General features: G+C 35.1%; 1 protein-coding gene across 2 annotated transcripts in view; it reads left to right on the top strand.

Annotated features, from left to right (window-relative positions):
• The window catches only part of LOC115214230 (urea-proton symporter DUR3-like), a 324,559-nt gene that overhangs the window by 223,533 nt on the left and 81,026 nt on the right, over positions 1-20,000 (top strand). For both annotated transcript variants that reach the window (XM_029783351.1, XM_036504980.1), the window contains exon 2: positions 2,518-2,866. In XM_029783351.1, coding sequence (XP_029639211.1) covers positions 2,670-2,866 — 197 coding nt within the window. In that variant the 5' untranslated portion in view covers positions 2,518-2,669. The remainder of the gene's footprint in view (positions 1-2,517; positions 2,867-20,000) is intronic.

Raw genomic sequence — 20,000 nt, forward strand, 5'->3', positions numbered from 1 at the left:
AAAATGCGTAGTGTACTGTAGATGAATGGAAAATGAAACTTCTAAGAGTGTGGGAAGAGTTTATTTAGCTTAAATATATAAAAATAATAAAATAAATATATACAAATTATAAAAGTAATTTTTAAAATATATACAGATAGGCGCAGGAGTGGCTGTGTGGTAAGTAGCTTGCTTACCAACCACACGGTTCCGAGGGATTACTGTATGTATGTGTATGTAAGTATGTATTTATGTATGTGTGTGTATATATATATATATATATATATATATATATTATATATATATATATATATATATATATATATATATATATATATATGCATATATATATACACACATATACACATATATAGACATATGTGTATGCGCGCGCGTGTGTGATTACTTAGACGAACACTGATACGCACACATATACGCCAACGGTATACGTTTGAAATACCTGGATATTAACTAAGAATATGGATAATTTAGTCTCATTATACAGAGTTTAATACAAGGATTTGCTGAATATATTGATAACAAATTAAAAAAACAACACAAAATCAATTTTTTAATGAAATGCCTTTATATTGAGACTAGGAACTGAATTTTGCTACATACGAAGACGATAATGCAGATAACGCTTATGGTGGTTTTATGATAATCAGAATGATGATAAAAATAATGATGATGAAAATGAACTTACAGATATTAACCATGATTAGATAATACAAATTCCCCTGAGAAGTTTCGAGGGTTTGCGCAAACAAAGAAATATTGACAATCAATCGATATTGCGCCAATGCTTTTTTTGCTTCAGGTCTTAAACGTTTAATTCTGTTCACTAAATCTCTTGAAGACTTCGTTTTTATATTGTTTTTATATTCATCTTGTTTCTCGATTTGCCTACTTTTCACATTTCTTTGTTTGTCTGTGTGTATGTATATGTGCGTGTGTATTACCACTTTGTTTGAGACCGGTAAATTTCAAGTCGTTAGAAACGTGATCTACCGGAATAATGTTTGGGAGTTCGTGTCCAAGTCACTAGTATTGTTCTCTAAGACATAAAACTTAAGTCTGTGTGACCAAAGCTATTTAGCTGTAAATATTTTCTAGTGCAAGGATATATTCATTGCTAAAGACGCCATGAATTTACTTCTGCTTTTTCGCCGTGATGAATTTAAGTATTGTCATAGGTTATTCCAAAATAAATAGATAATATTATTCGTATTATGGTGAAGACGGAGACCTGAGATTTTAACTCAACTAAAGCCGTCGATTGGACATGAGCTTGAAGACTCGCATTTCTTAGAAACGTTCATTTATATCTAAAGAAAGCAGAGGAATATCTCTTCGGATTCTTCAGAAGCTACGGCCAGGTGGCGAGCTGGCAGAAACGTTACCGCGCCGGGCGAAATGCTTAGCGGTATTTCGTCTGCTGTTACGTTCTGAGTTCAAATTCCGCCGAGGTCGACTTTGCCTTTCATCCTTTCGGGGTCGATAAATAAAGTACCAGTTACGCACTGGGGTCGATATAATCAACTTAATCCGTTTGTCTGTCCTTGTTTGTCCTCTTTTTGTTTAGCCCCTTGTGGGTAGTAAAGAAATAGGTATTTTTACGTCTTGCAGATATCCTTTATTCCTATGACAGCTCTAAATTCTCTCTCTCTCTCTCTCCCTCCCTCCATATATATATATATATATATATATATCTATATATATATATATTATATATATATATATATATATATATATATATATATAATATGCATTGATTTTTAAAAATCGAATGCCAGTTTTTGTTTTTAAGATTTTTGGTATTTTACACAACAGAAAAAAATGAAGGAAAGCTTTATTTATGCTATAATGGAATATTGAAATTTACCAAGATAATGTCCACGTTCAATCATTTCTTATTTGCGGCAATTATTTATCGTAAGGCGCATGCGTTAAATAAAGAGGGGTTTTTTTTAATATAAATTTTACCTCAGTAAAAAAAAAATCCATGTCATCGTTTCTTTACTGTTACTGCTACAGTTTTTACTCTCCCTCCCTCTCTCTCTCCTCTCTGTGTCTTTTTCTCTCTCTCCCTCTCTCTTTCTCTCTCCCTCTCCTCTCTCTCTTTCTCTCTCTCCCTCCTCTCTCTCTTACATACACACACACATATACATACGCAAACATGCATATACACACGTGTGCGACTATAGAATGGCGTGGCCCTTTTTTCTACTGTCTATTAATGACATCACCTCCCTCCATTAACACCATACTTTCATTCTCTCTTTCCCTCCTCTATCTCCTCTCTGCCCCTCTCAACCCCTCTCTCTCCCTTCTCTTTCCCTTCTTTTTCCCTTCTTTCTCTTCTCTCCTCTCAATCCCTCTCTCTCCCTTCTCTTCCCTCCCCTTTCTCCCTCCCCCTATCTCTCTTCCACTTCCTACTCTCCATCATAACCCCCACTCTTCAAATTACTTCCCTTCGCGTGGAGGATTCCGTTTCTACGCTATTAATATATACAATTGTTTTGTCTTTTGTTTCAGTCTCAACTGGAAACCGAAGCTGAAAACCTGAAGTCTGTGGTCTTTTAACAGACATACAACCTATTGTTGCAAAGTTTTTAACTTACTGTTGAAATATTATTGCTGATCTACCGTTTTAAGGAGTTACCTTAAAACATAACTCAAGCAGAAAAATGTTTTCACACATGGAAGGAGTCGACAAATTCTGCCGTCTGACTTATCGAGACTTTTGGAGGTTACTCCTATTTTTTCTAGCATTTCATATCAGTTTTGTGGATGCGGGTCACAAACAAAAAAACCTTTATACATACCCACAAAATAATTCTGACTGCCCGAGGACATTGGTTGAAGTAAATGCAGGTCACCTGGGGTAAGTAGAAAAACAAATTTTGTTACCTTTCTGTTTAATTGTTTGTTTGTAATGAAAGTATTTGTATATTTCGAATGAATTATTAAATATTTGGAAATTGTTATTCTCCATTTTGTATCGAATGTACAAACCCTTCATTTTGTGACTGGGCGATTACTTTGATGATTCAGGAATACGAAACTACATCCCGTATTTCACGTTCAGTCCAGTATATTCCCAAATTTAATTGCGTAAACTTTTCATAAAATCTGTATGAATTGACATATGGAATTACAGTTTCCGTTTTTGTTTCCCCGAATTATTACTTTTCAACTAATGAATCTTATAATCTTGATAGCTTTAAACAGCATAGAAGACACAAGCATTTTATTTCCCAGTAATTCGCATCCATTGCACCTTCTCTTTTTGATTGTTGAGGTCGTATTTTTCTACAATTCGTCGAGTAACTGAGTCACATCAGACACGTGTTGAGTCGACCAACCAGCTCTCTATCCATCGAGTTGATGTATTTCTATAAAGAGTCATGCCCAGAAAATTTCCAGTCAGGGATAATCGTTTTCACACAATCTCATACAATTTTCTAACTTTTTGGAAACTCATAATTATTTTTCTGGGGTTAGCGTTATTCTTAGGAAATACATTCCGTTATCATAGTTACGAGCAGAGTGTTTGGACGTTCTGGCATGGGGAGGGAAGATTTGTTTGCATAGTCCTAAATAGCAGCTCCTGGTTTGAAGGTAAAAAAAATTGTCCTTATTGCAATCTCTTCTACTCTCACAGTATCTCATCGCTTTAAGAGAGCTTTGACTATCAAAACGCAAACTGATGTTTTCAGTTAAGGTATAAATTCCTTTTCCTTGATGTTATATTTATATCTTCTTTAATATCTATTCTATTCTATTTTCTTTAATAACATAATCTAGAATATTTATTTTTTTTTGCAATCCACAAAATGTTTGTACCTCTGGACAGCAGCCTCCAGGCATCTCAATAATTCTGTTGATATCTTTGTAGTTAGCCACATCTGCTCTTTCTTATTTCAGACGTGCCTAAAATCTCATATCTTTCATATGTTATATACGCTGTCGCTCCCGGATCACATTTGAATTGACTATTTAACCCTAGCTCAGAATTATTTAGGGTTTCACGTTTACCCGAGGTTATTTGAGTTTCATTCTCTACATCTACACTGTTTCCAGCTTTGAGTTTTCGTAATTACATAATTTCAGGCCTATAACTGCAAGATACATGTTTCGTGTTACAGAGACTTCTATAAATAACAGATTCTATTTGCCATGTGTTAAAGAACATTGTATGACTTACTATCAGTAATAGTTTTACATGAGATGATGGATGTAAGTATAGTTATAAAGCAAATAAAACAAATTTGTGAGAAAGGTGTAATAATGCTTTGTATCTGAATATAAAGAGGCATTACATAGTGGTTATGGAATTGGGTTCACGATCTCAAGTTTTGTGGGTTCAATTCTTGGACCGGATGGGGCGTTATTTCCTTGAACAAAACATTTTACATTGCTCCAGCGTACTCAACTGAAAATAAATATCAGCCTAGTTCTGGTGTAGACGACTCTCTTTTCATCTGTCACATTCTTGATGTCCCGTTTTGTTAATTGAGGGAAGGCCAAGAGAATATATATGCCTGCTTTCGACAATGTAGACACTTAAAACCACAATTAGTGGGCGCATGACATACGCTACTAAGTCAAGTTTAATTGCTACTAACGTTTCGTTTCTAATCTGAAAATGTTAAACCTACGTTCCTGTAAAAAGAAGTTTAAATATACGATTCATTTTAATCCACATATTGAAATATAAATTTCAAAGTATGTGCCATCAAATAAAAAATGGATTGCAATAGCATATTAGTTTTGCGTTAAAAAAGTTCATTTTAATTAAATTCTTGTAACATAGCTAACTATTAAAGTAGAATAATTTTCCTAACGTAATTTTCTTTGAAAATTTTGTAATATAATTAATCGATCCCGAAACAAATTGGTTTCTCGACAAAAGAAAATGAATTGTACACAAGAATTATTTCTTTCATTATTTTATATTTATTCCATCTGTTTTAGGGAAATGCAAACATACGAAACTATGTGTTTGTTCTTAAAGAAAAGGTAAAAACAACGGAAACAGAAATCTAGTATAAAGTCTCCAGGGAAACTTTTCTCCGAAAATTTCATCTAAAATTCCAGTCAAACCATATACTCAGACTCACTATAAGTTGTTATTTAATTTAACAGATATTTTATTTTTTAAATGTTTTGTTCTAGTAGAAGCAGTTGTTATTAGATGTTGTCATTTTACTGTTATCTATCAGAATATCTTCGCAGCTAACCATGTTATTCGTATAATTATATTTTAGAAAGGCCAATATATATGTTTTTCTCCCTGAAGCCTATTTAAAGTTAAATGCTATCTAACATGCTTAAGTGGGGTGAGCAAAAGCGAATTTTTAATTAATTGAAATGACCTTCATAATGTGAAGGCAATTCATTAGAGTTAATAACAATTCTTGTCAAGGAAGATAAGGAAGAGAACTAATTGAAGAAAAATTTAATGGAGGTATTCCGATCTTTGGTAGATACGACGATATTTACAAAGATGCTTCGGTTTATTGAATAACTACAGCGAGTAACAGAACTGAGAAGCACTTACCAGATTTCGGATGATTAAAGGATATAACCGTTTAAGCGAAAATTATTTAATGTTTAGGTAATTTAAAAGAATGACAGAGAAAAGTTTCTCATTATTACTTTCTACATAAAGATCATATATCTGGACAGTCTACATAATATACTTAATTTATACACACTGTCGATTTGGCCGGTTACTGCAGTAATCGTCCTGTGATAAGACCTCTTATCGAACTGCTGTGTTAAAAACATAACATTAAACATCAGTTTAGGAGCAGGCGTGGCTGTATGGTAAGAAGCTTGCTTCCCAGCCATATCGTTCTGGGTTCAGTTCTACAGTATGGCACCTTGAACAAGTGTTTTACTATAGCCTCAAACCGACCAAGGCCTTCTGAGTGGATTTAGTAGGCGAAATGAGACTCGTCGTATATATATATATATATATATCATCATCATCGTTTAACGTCCTTTCTCCATGCTAGCATGGGTTGGATGGTTCGACCGGGGATATGGGAAGCCAGAAGCTGCGCCAGGCTCCAGTCTGATCTGGCAGTGTTTCTACAGCTGGATGCCCTTCCTAACGCCAACCACTCCGTGAGTGTAGTGGGTGCTTATATATATATATATATATTAATATATAATATATAATATATAGATATATATATATATTATCAGCAGCAAATTCAGGATGGAATATTTGTATAGATATTAATATTGCTATTATTATCGAAGGTGCCCAAGTACTGTTGATTCCGTGATTATTTTCAGTGTTATTTGTTATTTTGGTGTTTTAAATGTGAGTTTAGGTCTCATTTCTAGCAGGTAGACGTATAAGTGCGTCCTTACGATTGATATATATATATATGTTTGCGCGCGCGCGCGCGCGCGCGCGCGTGTGTGTGTGTGTGTGTGTGTGGTGTGTGTGTGTGTGTATGTGAGTGTGTGTGTGTGTGTGTGTCTGTGTGTGTGTGTGTGTGAACCACCGCTTGACGACTGGTACTGATGTGCTTGCGTCCTCATAACTTCGCGGTTCGGCAAAAGAGGGCTATAGAATAAGTACTAGGCATAAAAAAATGTCCTGAGGCCGAATAGTTCAACTAAAATACCATTCAAGGTGGTGCTCCAGTCAAGTGACTAAAACAGGTAAAAGATAAGTGAAAAACGAAAATTCGTCCCAGCATTGCTGAATGAGTGTGCTAGAAGCGTTGCGGCCTTTTGGAGCTTTTCAATGGCTCGTATTCGCAGCCAGACACACGCTCTGACGACAATTCATCAGAGGATAAAGTGAATAAAATACTCACTGATGTTGCGAATATCCGCCTGGCTGACTGAAAATCCGGTATACGCAAATGAGGTATTATTTAATTAAAAGAGTCGTCTATGTATCATACTTAAAATATATACATTGTCGATAAGGCCAGTTACTGCAGTTAACGCGTCTAGTGTTCTTGCTCGCTGCTGCTGGGACGAATCTTTGTCTCTCACTGATGTAAATTGTATTTATGCCACAGTATTCCATAAGTGATGTTATCTTTGGACAAATACTTCAGTAAATGGCCTATCAAATGTGTGTATACATTGAATATGATACATAGATGGTTATTTTTGTAAATTGCATATCTCTTAGTTTGAGCTAATATATTTAATGTGGTAAGGTAAACAGAATTCATTATCAACTGAAATTGAACCCGCAATGAGGAATAAGTGTATTAATGATAATTTTTGCTAAGAAATGCAATAAAACAATACAATTTCCGCTATATCTCTATTTCTAATTCTAATTCAAAGCTCTGATTCAGTATGTGTGTGTGTGTGTGTGTGTTTTAGTCCACTCCACAACTCTTGAGCAAATGTCATCCATTATATCTCTGGATCGACAAATGGTTTGTGATAGAATTTGCTTGAAGGAAACTGTGCCTGTCGTGAATATATGTGTGTGTGTGTTTGCGTGCGCATACACACGTTTTGAATTACCAATGTGTTGACAGTTTTTCGTTTCATATTTATAGAACATATTTATAGAATTGTAAGCCATTGGTGTATGTTCCGACGAGTCTAAAGATTATGTATATATATATATATTGTTATATTTCGGAATGGTCATTTTGCCAGTTTAGCCAATAAAAACACACGCACTATATATTTGGTGTTACTTTGCTTCAGTGTTATTTATTTTTTACATTAATCTTAATCTTATTTTGGCCAGAGTTCTTTCATCACACTCCTGTGACCGCATCAGTGGTCCTTTGTTTTCTTCTTTCTTATTTGTGTCTCTCCTTACTAACCGTCAGCCATTTTGTATTTCTATTGTATGTCTTCATTTGCGCATGCTTATATCTCTATGTGCGTCTATGTTTGTTCAGTGTGTGGGGGTATGCCTGTAATATTTGTATCTTCTGTTTATATACGTTCATGTAATTTGTTTTTTGTTTTTGTTGTTGTTGTTTTTGTTTATTCTTATTTTGTTCATGTGTTTACATCCACTTATTATTATCATTTCATATGCTTGTATGTATGTATGTATGTATAACAACAATACTAGTAATAATAATAATAAATAAAAACAAACTTTAAATTTTAAAAAACTTATATAGTTGTTTATTTATCTGTGTATTTTATTTATTATGTTTTCGGTTTTGTATATATTGTAACCAGTGTATTGGGATCCTCTACCGTCATATGTTGTGATGTATGCTAGTGTTCCATTCTAGTTTCCTATTCAGGCTAGGTTTATTTTCTATTATGTGTGTAGCTTTTGTAATTTGTCTGATTGTCGTATCTATTCTATGTCTGGACAATATTTTAATTTCTATGTTGTTGATTGATCCCCCGTGTTCCTGTTCGGCGTGTTGGTACAGAATCGATGAGCTTTTACCTTTCTTGAGTATATAGAGAGAGAGGGGGAGAGAGAGGAAGGAGGGAGAAGGGAGAAATAGAAACGAAATACTGCTAAAACAAGAAACAAAAAACAAAACACTGCTAAAGCGTCAGTAATTTACTATCATATATTACTACTATATATTATATATATATAATTAGGGAGAGTTTACGAAAAAAACAAAAGACAGGTCGTGTACAAAACAAACAGATGTATTAGTATAACGCTCAGGAATAGAAAAGTCTTTTACGTTTCGAGCCTACACTCTTCTACAGAAAGGGACACAGAAAAAAACAAGGAGAGAAAAAAATGTGTTTAGTGGCTAACAATCTATCATGGCGACTGATATATATAATATGTTCGCAGACAGGAAAATCAGAAACAGCTGTATGTGAAAATTTCAACGCATCAAATATATGTGTATGCTTTTGTGTGTGTGTGTCTGTGTGTGTGGAAAGACAGATAGATAGATAATTAGATAGATAGATAAATAGATATATTAATATATATAAAGAGAGAGGGAGAGAGAGAGAGAGGAGGGGGAGAAGGGAGAAATAGAAACGAAATACTGCTAAAACAAAACAAAAACAAAACACTGCTAAAGCGTCAGTATTTACTATCATATATTACTACTATATATTATATATATATCATTAGGGAGAGTTTACGAAAAAAACAAAAGACAGGTCGTGTACAAAACAAACAGATGTATTAGTATAACGCTCAGGAATAGAAAAGTCTTTTACGTTTCGAGCCTACACTCTTCTACGACAGAAGGGACACAGAAAAAAACAAGGAGAGAAAAAAATGTGTTTAGTGGCTAACAATCTATCATGGCGACTGATATATATAATATGTTCGCAGACAGAAAATCAGAAACAGCTGTATGTGAAAATTTCAACGCATCAAATATATGTGTATGCTTTTGTGTGTGTGTGTCTGTGTGTGTGGAAAGACAGATAGATAATAATTAGATAGATAGATAAATAGATATATTAATTATATAAAGAGAGAGGGAGAGAGAGAGAGAGGAGGGGGAGAAGGGAGAAATAGAAACGAAATACTGCTAAAACAAGAAACAAAAAACAAAACACTGCTAAAGCGTCAGTAATTTACTATACTGTATATTCGGAGTATTGTTACGTCAAAATACACTCATGTACTTGCTGACAGGAAAAGTGTGAAACATATGTACTTGCATATTTGAAACCTACTTGGAGCTATGGAAGAGATTGTGCATCTTCCTTGACAATCCAAGCAGCCATTGTTCATAAACCTACTGGTATTAGTGACTAAAGTACACTGGATGCACCAATCTACATGTTTAAGACTTGTTTGGCAGCTATTTTTGGATATTAAATTACTACCCAAAAGACGATGACAGTGCATGGTTCCCTTTACCCTAAGGCGATCGTACAGTGGCTGTACATTAAGAGGTGCAACGGTGGACGTAGTCTAATTAGTATACGGAAGTGCATCGACAGTGATAGAAGAAATATGACAGAGTATTTGGTAAACAGCGAACAAGACCTCTTATAGTATGCTACCAGGCGGAAGGATTTATTAACAGTGGAGTTGAGAGTGCTAATGAATTCCGATCATGAATAGCCAACGAGAAAGAAGACACTCGTCCGCATGGAATTACACGTTCAGTTTCACTGTGAAAACTAAGAACTTAAAGGACCAGGAAGCAGCATAGAGGTGGCTCAACCAGAGTGGTCTTAAAAAAAAAATGAAAGACTAATCATCGCTGCCCAGGACCAGGCATTGAATACCAACTCAGTTGAAAATTATACGATATATACCACACAAGTGCAACGAACCTCAGCAACAGCAAGAAGAAGAAGAAGAAGAAGAAGAAGAAGAAGAAGAAGAAAAGAAGAAGAAGAAGAAGAAGAAGAAGAAGAAGAAGAAGAAGAAGAAGAAGAAGAAGAAGAAGAAGAATAAGAAGAAGAAGAAGAAGAAGAAGAAGAAGAAGAAGAAGAAGAAGAAGAAGAAGAAGAAGAAGAAGAATTTCTGATGAATACATTAAGCTCCGATCCCAAATATTTGATATGCAGCCATTGTAAACATTGCAGAAATTATTTTCGTTGTTTATTTGCTTTGGTAAAACATTTTCACGATGAGAGCCCCCCATACTTTAGATTTTACAATAACCAAATTGTACCTCAGTTTTCTCTAAATCTCGTACTTTCACAATGTTCCAGACAGTGTTAATCTCTGTGTTATGTAAGGAAAACAAAAACGAAATGGTGCGTGGGTATTCTTTTGCGATATCGTTTTACTTATAATGACTTCTAATAGATGTTTTGAAAACACAAGTTGACCTCTATCACTCAGGGAGAACGTAATCTTCTTTGACATTTAACAATTTATTATAACATTGTGGTTTTGTTGTTGTTTGTTGTTTCCTCTTTAGTTTTATGCTAACGAAACAATTTTTGACTTCAACAATGCCATATAACCTAAGTAAACTATACTACTGTATCATTTGTGATTGCGTACTTTTAAACTTTAATGCATGACCTTAAAATATAAACGGTTACAGTTTAACTGTGTTGTATGGTCTTTACTTCAATATTCTTTCCCGAAAATTCATCTCTTATATAGAGGTGAAGTCCTAGCGAGTCGATTCTTTTAAATTGCTTCCATTATTGGTTTTGAGTAAGGCAGTGAGCTGGCACAATCGTCAGCGCACCGGAAAAAATGCCCAGCAACATTTCATCCTTCTTTACAGTCTGCGTTTAAATTTTGAAGTGGTTGCCTTCACCTTTCATACTTTGGGAGTCGATAAAATAAGTACCAGTTGAGCACTTAAAATCGACTTATCTCCATCTCCGAAATTGCTAGCCTTGTGCCAAAATTTGAAGCTAATATTACTTACAAGTTGAAGAAATTGAAATTCTCGGACAGGAGAAAGCTGTCATCAAAGACAACGACGACGGAGACTGCCATGATTATATTATTATCTTACATTATATCATATTATATTGTATTATATTATGTTATATCATGTTATATTATATTATGTTATGTTAAATTATAAGACTTAGGTTTCGGCTACTACTGGCTCAGGTCATGTCAAGCTTAAGAGCACCACCAAGAAATGTATTTTAAGCTATGGTTAATGACGCCATAGCCCACTCGAATAAGGTATCCGGGTGCCGGTAGTATGTCTGGTATTTTTTGCAGGAAATTTTACAGTGTTTTTATCTTCTTTGATTTCTTTCAGGGTAATACTTAATAATACAGAACTAGTAAAGACGAGCACGAACGCGTGTGTACTGTGTCGTATTATGTTTTTTTGTTTACGAGTCTGTATGCCAGTGCGTATGTATATGCGTATGTGTGTGTATGTCCACAGAGTTCATAACGTTGGTATTATTTAGCCAGCTACCTAATTTGTCTTCCTTGTATATATATATATATATATATATATATACATATATCTTTTTTTTTGTATTTTTTAGAGTTTCATCCCTTACCTCTCTATCAATATACATCACGTATGTCAATTCGCTATCGTTCCTTGATTGATTCTTCATATCTATCGATCGATCGATCGGTTGATCGATTAATTCGTACCATCCTTTTGCTTATGCAATGAATGTTTGCTTTTCTTCTCGACATGAAAAGTCGCAATTATAGATTTAATTTGCCAAATGACAATAAAACATCTTCAAGTGTCAAATTTATCAAGCTGCTTTTTTTTCTTCTATTTTTGTTCATTGATATTGCTATTACGAATTTACTGATTATGTCCTCCATTATATTCATATTACACCTTTCATTTTTCACATTTTACAGGCACTCACGAATACACACATATTTAAAAACATATCTGTTAACACTAACAAACTTGCATCCACGCCGATATAGTTTCTTTTATTTTGGGGACGTTTTTGTTGCTTATTTTATTAATCTATATTCGTTCGATTTTTTGCTTTATTTTCATTCTTGTCAAGTGGTCTATTGACTGAATTGGTAGTGCCAGTATTTAATTATATCAGTCAGAGTTCAAACCCCTTCCTATGTTGGCTTTACTTTCCAGCCTTCCGAGCCCCTCAGTTAAATATCTATTGATTCGACCGACTACGTTATTCTTATATAAACGTGTAAGTACCAGTTCTGTACTGGGCTTATGCAACCGAAAGTCAAGATTTTAGGTTTTCTGCCTTTAATAGGAAGGATTCTTCTTCTTCTTCTTCTTCTTCTTCTTTTTCTTCTTCTCCTCTTCTTCTTCTTCTTCCTCTTCTCCTCTTCTTCTCTTCTTCTTCTTCTTCCTCTTCTTCCTCTTCTTCCTCTTCTTCCTCTTCTTCTTCTTCTTCTTCTTCTCTTCTTCTTCTTCTTATTATTATATTATTATTATTATTATATTATTATTATTATTATTATTATATTATTATTATTATTATTATTATTATTTCGTTTTGGGATTTGGTTTGCAAGATTCTTTATATGAGTACGTGTGTTGAATCATATTCTGTTGTCTGGGGAGTCATTTTCTTTTTTGCCTTAACACACTCACCGGTAAAATTTCCACTTATTTCTTATTTTTATTTTCCTAACATTATCGTTGCGTCTTGCAACCTTTTCAATAGTCTTGACTCTCTCCGTTATCTACACTGCGTTCCTTTTTCTTTGTTTGTGCGCTCGGTCCGACAAGGTTGTCCCCTCTCGTCTCTCTTGTGCGTACTGACTCTCGCGCCACTACTACACAAATTGGAGGCGTTGAGAGGCATCATGCATGACCTAGAATGTAAGAGATGCGTGTCGGCATATGCCGACGACGTCACCGTAGTAGTGTCGGATCATAATCACATAGAATGATCGCTACCGCTCTCAAGGACTACGAGGCGGTTTCAGGAGCGACAATTAACCAGAAAAATCAGTGGGCTTGCGGCTCGGCACCTGGAGAAACTAGTCCATGCCGTCCAACTGCGTCGTTGGGCGCTGGACGGGCCGACCGGTTAAATTGCTCGGGGTCTCGCGTATATTGCGTTCGTCATCTACTATCGCTTAATTGTCGTGCCTTGTACTGGTTTCTGTCTGATTACACTGGAGCGTATATTCCTCCGCTTCTTGTGGAAGTACGCGTCCCAATGGTCAGGCGATCTATCTGCTGTCAGCACCCACTGCGTGGTGCCCTGGCATGCCGTGGTTGATGATGCGCAGACATGCATTGAGGTTACGACTTCTCCAGACACGTATTTCCGCAGCTAGTTTCTTTAACGGAGCTGCAGTCCTGGGTAAAATAGAAACCGAGGGGAAACATTTGGAAAGTGGAATGGCTCCAAGCGCTCACAGCCCTCAACCAGTTGGACAGTGCGATAGGTGCAACGTCCACTTCAGCCTTTTATAGAGACTTTTTGTAGGAAAAGTGCGACAACGTTCTTGGGGAGACTTTGAGCGTCGAAGAAGAGCTAGTTGCTCTTTACCGGAGAACTTTCAGCCGGAACCGATGGATAACTTCCGAAAATCTCTGGTCCGACAGTGCTACAGGGAAGCTGTGCCTGTTCGATATAAACTATACAAGCACGGAAGTGCCGTCAGCCGAGCATGTCCGAGATGCGCGCAGGATGACGAGACGGTCCTGCATGCCCTCGTCCAGTATCCGAGCATTGCTGACCTGTGGGTTTATGTCGAACACCTGCTGTCGCGTGTGGGATGGATCCGGCTGTCAACTGAATCCATCGTGAAGATCACCCCGCCGCCATCCTTTAACCGGGAAGGAAAGGCTGTTTTTATATGCCTGGTGGCCATGGCGAAAGAGGTTATATGATGGACGAGATTGAATGGGCTGAAGACAAACACTTCCTTTGGCCAGTCCCTGATGAACTTATTTTTCATTTCAAGAAAACTGGTTGTTTTCTTCCATTATTATTATCATTATTATTATTATTATTATTATTATTATTATTATTATTATTATTATTATTATTATTATTGTTATTGTTATTATTATTATTATTATTATTATTATTATTATTATTATTATTATTATTATTATTACGCTAGTGCATGCTTATTTAGTTAGCAGGTATTTTATCTTAGGTTTGGTTATAAGTCTCCTCAAAAAAAATCATTCTTATGGGAGAGTACTTTTCTGCAAGTCGACAATACGATTTTCAATTCCAATCTCTTTCAGTCTTTTAGGTAGCATTTTGGATATCATGCTAAATGCACCAATTACAACAGAAATAATTGTTCTCTTAGTCCTCCACAGTCTCCTCACCTCTCTAGCTAGATCCTGATATTGCTTGATGTTCTTCAACTTCTGTGCTATCGATTCTGCTATCATTGGGAATTGCAAAATCTATGATCTTACACTGTTTGTTTATTTTCTTCTGTATAATCATATATGGCCTTCTTGCTTCAGTAGAGTTTTGTCCATCTTTACCGTTATCAGATTTGTTCTAATGGCTTGTTGCTGAGCAGCTATAATCAGTATTTCGGTTTCTCGTCTCAAGTTCTCGTCCGTTAATCAGAGCCAGAGTTCTTTACTTCCAACATTCTCGGTTTGTTGCATGAATTGTTCAATGTAGTTCCATTTCTATCCATTTGTTTGTTCTGTTGTTCTTCCTTTCCTCTTTGAATTCTACTAAATATTTCGATTACATTTTGGATATCTTTGACTGCCGATAGAATTCCTTCTTTACTCTACTCATCATAATTTTTCAAATCCAGTATCGCAGTATTAACAGTGTCTACTGCGTTTACAAACCTTCTACCACCTTCTTTTCTTGATAGATAGAGTCGGTTGGTGTCACTCTTAGGACAACGGGCGTTGTGCAATGTAAGCAGCTTTCTACTAGTTCATATATCCAAGTTCTGTATCTTGACCTTTGTTCATTTCAGAATGAAAGCAGGGTATCTCTATACATGCATAATCTTTGTATTTATGGCTTTAACGATGTTCCCTCCATTTAATATTGTTTCGATCACCTTCCTAACTCTCTTCTTATACTCCTCATTTGTCCTTTCGTTTTCCTACCATCCTGTTTCCCTTGATTCCCTCCTTCCTCAATTCTACTCCTCTGACAATAGATTCTCCTTTTCCACAAAATTATATACTTCATCTGCTATGAGACTAGTAAAGAGTTTCCAAAATATTGGTAAATAAGTAAAAGGTTAATAATTTCTAACTTATTTTCTCTTTTTCTTATCCCTCTGTATTAAGCTCTTCTCTTTCTTTTGTCTTCCATATCGGTGTCCCATTTTCTATGCAGTCATTAAAAAGCGCGTATATATAACCGTGTATACACGGGAGGGTTTTGAGCCAGAAACCCTGGATACCATCTAGTCCGGAGGCTTTCCAGCTTAATATTTTCATCTTTTTAATTTTCTTATCTGTGGTTGCTATATTTTTTTCTTGCCACTCCATTTTACATTACTCTTTTAAAAATGCCGAAACCAGTCTGATTTTATATAATGTTAGACTTATTGTTATTGTTGCTGTTATTGTTGTTGTTGCTGATGTTATTTTTATTATATGTTTGGCTTTTGCTTTGTGTTTGTACAAGTTGACTCCAAGTTTCACCCAGAGGCCTCAAGAGACAATAAGATAGAAGTTCAAGCTGCTATTATGACTAGGGTGTCATATATTTGATTTTGCACAGAGAATGTTCCAGAGAATGTCTGTTAAAACATAAGTAAATTAAGTTTGTTTTAAAATTAATGTGATTAAAAGACGATAGTGTGATGTTAAGATGTCAGAAAAAGGTGTTTGCTATTACGTACGTTTAAAAGTATTTTAACAACGAGATTAAAGTGTTTTGGGGATTACATAGACAACATTTTACGTAGGATATGATCAGGAGTGGCTGTGTGGTAAGTAGCTTGCTAACCAACCACATGGTTCCGGGTTCAGTCTCACTGCGTGGTATCTTGGGCAAGTGTCTTCTGCTAGAGCCCCGGGCCGACCAATGCCTTGTGAGTGGATTTGGTAGACGGAAACTGAAAGAAGCCTGTCGTATATATGTATATATATATATATGTGTGTGTGTGTGTGTTTGTGTGTTTGTGTGTCTGTGTTTGTCCCCCTAGCATTGCTTGACAACCTATGCTGGTGTGTTTACGTCCCCGTCACTTAACGGTTCGGCAAAAGAGACCGATAGAATAAGTACTGGGCTTACAAAGAATTAGTCCCGGGGGGGATTTTCTCGACTAAAGGCGGTGCTCCAGCATGGCCGCAGTCAAATGACTGAAACAAGTAAAAGAGAGAAAAGAGAGAAAAGAGAGAAAAGAGTTCCCATGAGCACTATTTTTTAATTTCTTCCATTTTGGGATTTCCTGGTACCTGAGATAAGTAGCAATCAGCCCCCTTTTGCTATCATTCCTAGGGCACCTATGACAACAGGCATTGTTTTTATTATATTATTATTATCATTATTATTATTATTATTATTATTATTATTATTATTATTCATTATTATTATCATCATTATTATTATTATTATTATTATTATCATTATTTATCATTATTATATTATTATTATTATTATTATTATTATTATTTTTATTTATTATATTATTATTATTATTATTATTATTATTATTCTTATTATTATTATCATTATTATTATTATTATTATTTTATCATTATTATTATTTTTTTTTAATTATTATTATTATTATTATTATTATTATTATTATTATTATCATTATTATTATTATTATTATTATTATTATTATTATTATTATTATTATCATTATTATTATTATCATTATCACTATTATTATTCAGTAATCTTATCTTTATAGCGTGCTTTCACTGCACTACCGAGGACAGCTTTCTGTGCCTTGGATATGTGCTGTGATTTGTTGTGATGCTGCATTGAAAGTGTTTTACGTAGGATGTGTGCAGTGCCTAGTAGTTCTATTTTATGTATGTTATATATACCTGTTAGTCCTGGTATTTTTGCTATATATTTGTCTGAATATTTTTTTATCGTACCTAATGCGCCTCCTATAAAAATTGTCTCTGTTTTTAGACTCTACATTCGTGTTACCTCTATTTCCAGATCTTTGTATTTTGAGAGTTTCTCCGTTTCTTTTAGAGAAACATTGTCATCTGTTGGTATTGATACATCGATTATAAAGCATTTTTGATACATCGATTAGAAAGCATTTTAATACATCGATTAGAAAGCATTTTGATACATCGGTTAGAAAGCATATTATTATTATTATATTATTATTATTATTATTATTATTATTATTATTATTATTATTAAGGTGGCGAAGTGGCAGAATTGTTAGCACGCCGGGCAAAATGCTCAGCAGTATTTTGTCGCCTTTACGTTCTGAGCTCAAATTCCATCGAGGCCGACTTTGCCTTTCATCCTCTCGGAGTTGACAAAATAAAGTACCAGTTGAGCACTGGGATCGACGTAATCGAATAGCCCTCTCCCTAAAATTTCAGGCCTTGTGCTTATTGTAGAAAGGTTTATTATTATTATTGAGTGAGAGAGCAGTGCATGCCATCAAAGTGACACTGGGGTAAAATATACGAAGTATATCCATTATGACTACCCGTCTAATAAGGGTACACTATGCACATGCATCACAACCATATGTGTGCGACATGGTGATCTCATATCAAGATAAACAGCACATGACCTTGCAGGTGGGGCCCAGTTAGAATTTTCTTCTGGTCGAGTAGCCCATCCCGCTCAAAAGGTCCCTGAATAAGGATTGTTTAAGTATGTTGAACGAACCACCCATGTTTCCAAAGGCGAATTATCCAAACCTCCAAGAATTCCTTTCAACACACGGCTATGATGCTCCCCCACAACTTCTGCTCATGATCAGAGATGCACGTCAGCCACTAAGGGACATGGTCAACTGGTTAAGGTCAAACAACTGACAAGCAAATCTATGATATTGAGCATAATATTTGCTGTAGCCCATCTTTTATACCAAGACAAAAAAATGTACATGATAACACTTCCAATCAGTTAAGATCAGAAGCCATGAGAGCCACTGTCTGGTACTATTATTATTATTATTATTATTATTATAATTATTATTATCTTCTATCAATTTTGTTTTTATTTCTTGCCAAGTATCTTACCAACACTCAGGGCAATGATGCTCACTGCATACATTGGTATAAACACACGAGATTGTTCATTTACACACTCGTGATACAAAAAAATGGAAGAAAACAGAGGAAAGAAGGAAAAAAGAAAAAGAAGAAAGGAAAACAAAGAAAAAAGGGGTAAAGAAAGGAAAACTCACAGCAACAATGCTTTTCTCGGGAGCTGGCAGAATCATTACTACACCGGAAAAAATGTTTAGCAGGATTTACGTTCTGAGTTCAAATTCCACCATGGCCAACTTTGCCTTTGTTTATTTCGGGGTCGATGAAATAACTACTAGTTGATCTCAGGGATTAATATAATCGCCTAGCTCTCTCTCTCCCAAAATTTCAAGCCTTGTGCATAGACTCGAAAGGATTATTGTTATTACTGTTGTTGTTGTTGTTGTTTCACCAAATTAGTGTTTTGTCCGGTTTAATATGTTTCCCGTTGAACCATAACTCGTGGTTGTATTTTCCGTATAAAAGTTATTTTTAGGTGTTCGTACATTGTAAGGAAGACTTTTCGAAAAGTTCTTGATGAAACTAATAAACATATTTCTACATTGTAACTATTCTCAGATTGAGATCAAGTTTTTCAAGGTTGTTTTTTTTTTTTTTGTCACTGTTACCAAGATCCCGGTTTATTATTACTGGGACCTTAAAGCTGCTTTCTTCAAGCATTTGAACATTTCATAGTTCAAACGATGTGATTCTCTTTTTCTTTTCGTTTTACTTTTTTATCAAATGGATTACGATAGTTTTTTTCTTGCCGGCGACTACAGTATCGCTTGTTATTGACGACTACAATTCCCCATTTCTTCGACATGCATTAACCCTCTTCCTCCAGCTGTTTTCTAGTATGACTTGTCTTCGTTCAGTTTAGAATTTAGAACCTTCTCCATTCTGTGAAAATATACTTTACTGGAGGCTTCCTTCATTTTTACAAGCTTGATCTTTTTTCTCTTGCTTTCTAATATTTCTAGATATTTATGTTTCTGCAACTAATGATTCTATATTTTCATCATTAGGTAAATCTATTCCAGCACTTTCTTTGAGTTTCCTTCGTTTCATCTTTATTATTGCACATTTTCCGAATCCAAACATTATCCCAATTCTTTCACAAAATATTCTTATAGTCTACACTAAGGAGACCAGTTACTTCGTATTTTTGCAAAAAACTTTAAAATCAGGTATAAATAGGCGACAATTCACTGTTCACCAATTCTTTCTCCATGAGTATCCTTAATTTTATTTAGTATTATCAGCAAAGAGATCGGTACGATTACAAACAGAATGGAAGAGAAGCTATCTCATTGAATAATTCCTCTTCTGATCTGGTCGTCTTTTCCCTCTGATTCATGGTCTTGATGAGTTCAAGGCATCACTTGATCCACGAGTTTGGGACTAGGTTGTACGCTTTTCTCTAACTGATCCACATGATGCAAAAAATGTTCAGTCTCTTTCTGCAGTATCTCAAGACGATGTTGGTAATCATTCAAGGATTTTTCTTTGCCA

Source organism: Octopus sinensis, linkage group LG7, assembly GCF_006345805.1.
Source record: "Octopus sinensis linkage group LG7, ASM634580v1, whole genome shotgun sequence".
Taxonomy (NCBI): Eukaryota; Metazoa; Mollusca; class Cephalopoda; order Octopoda; family Octopodidae; genus Octopus; species Octopus sinensis.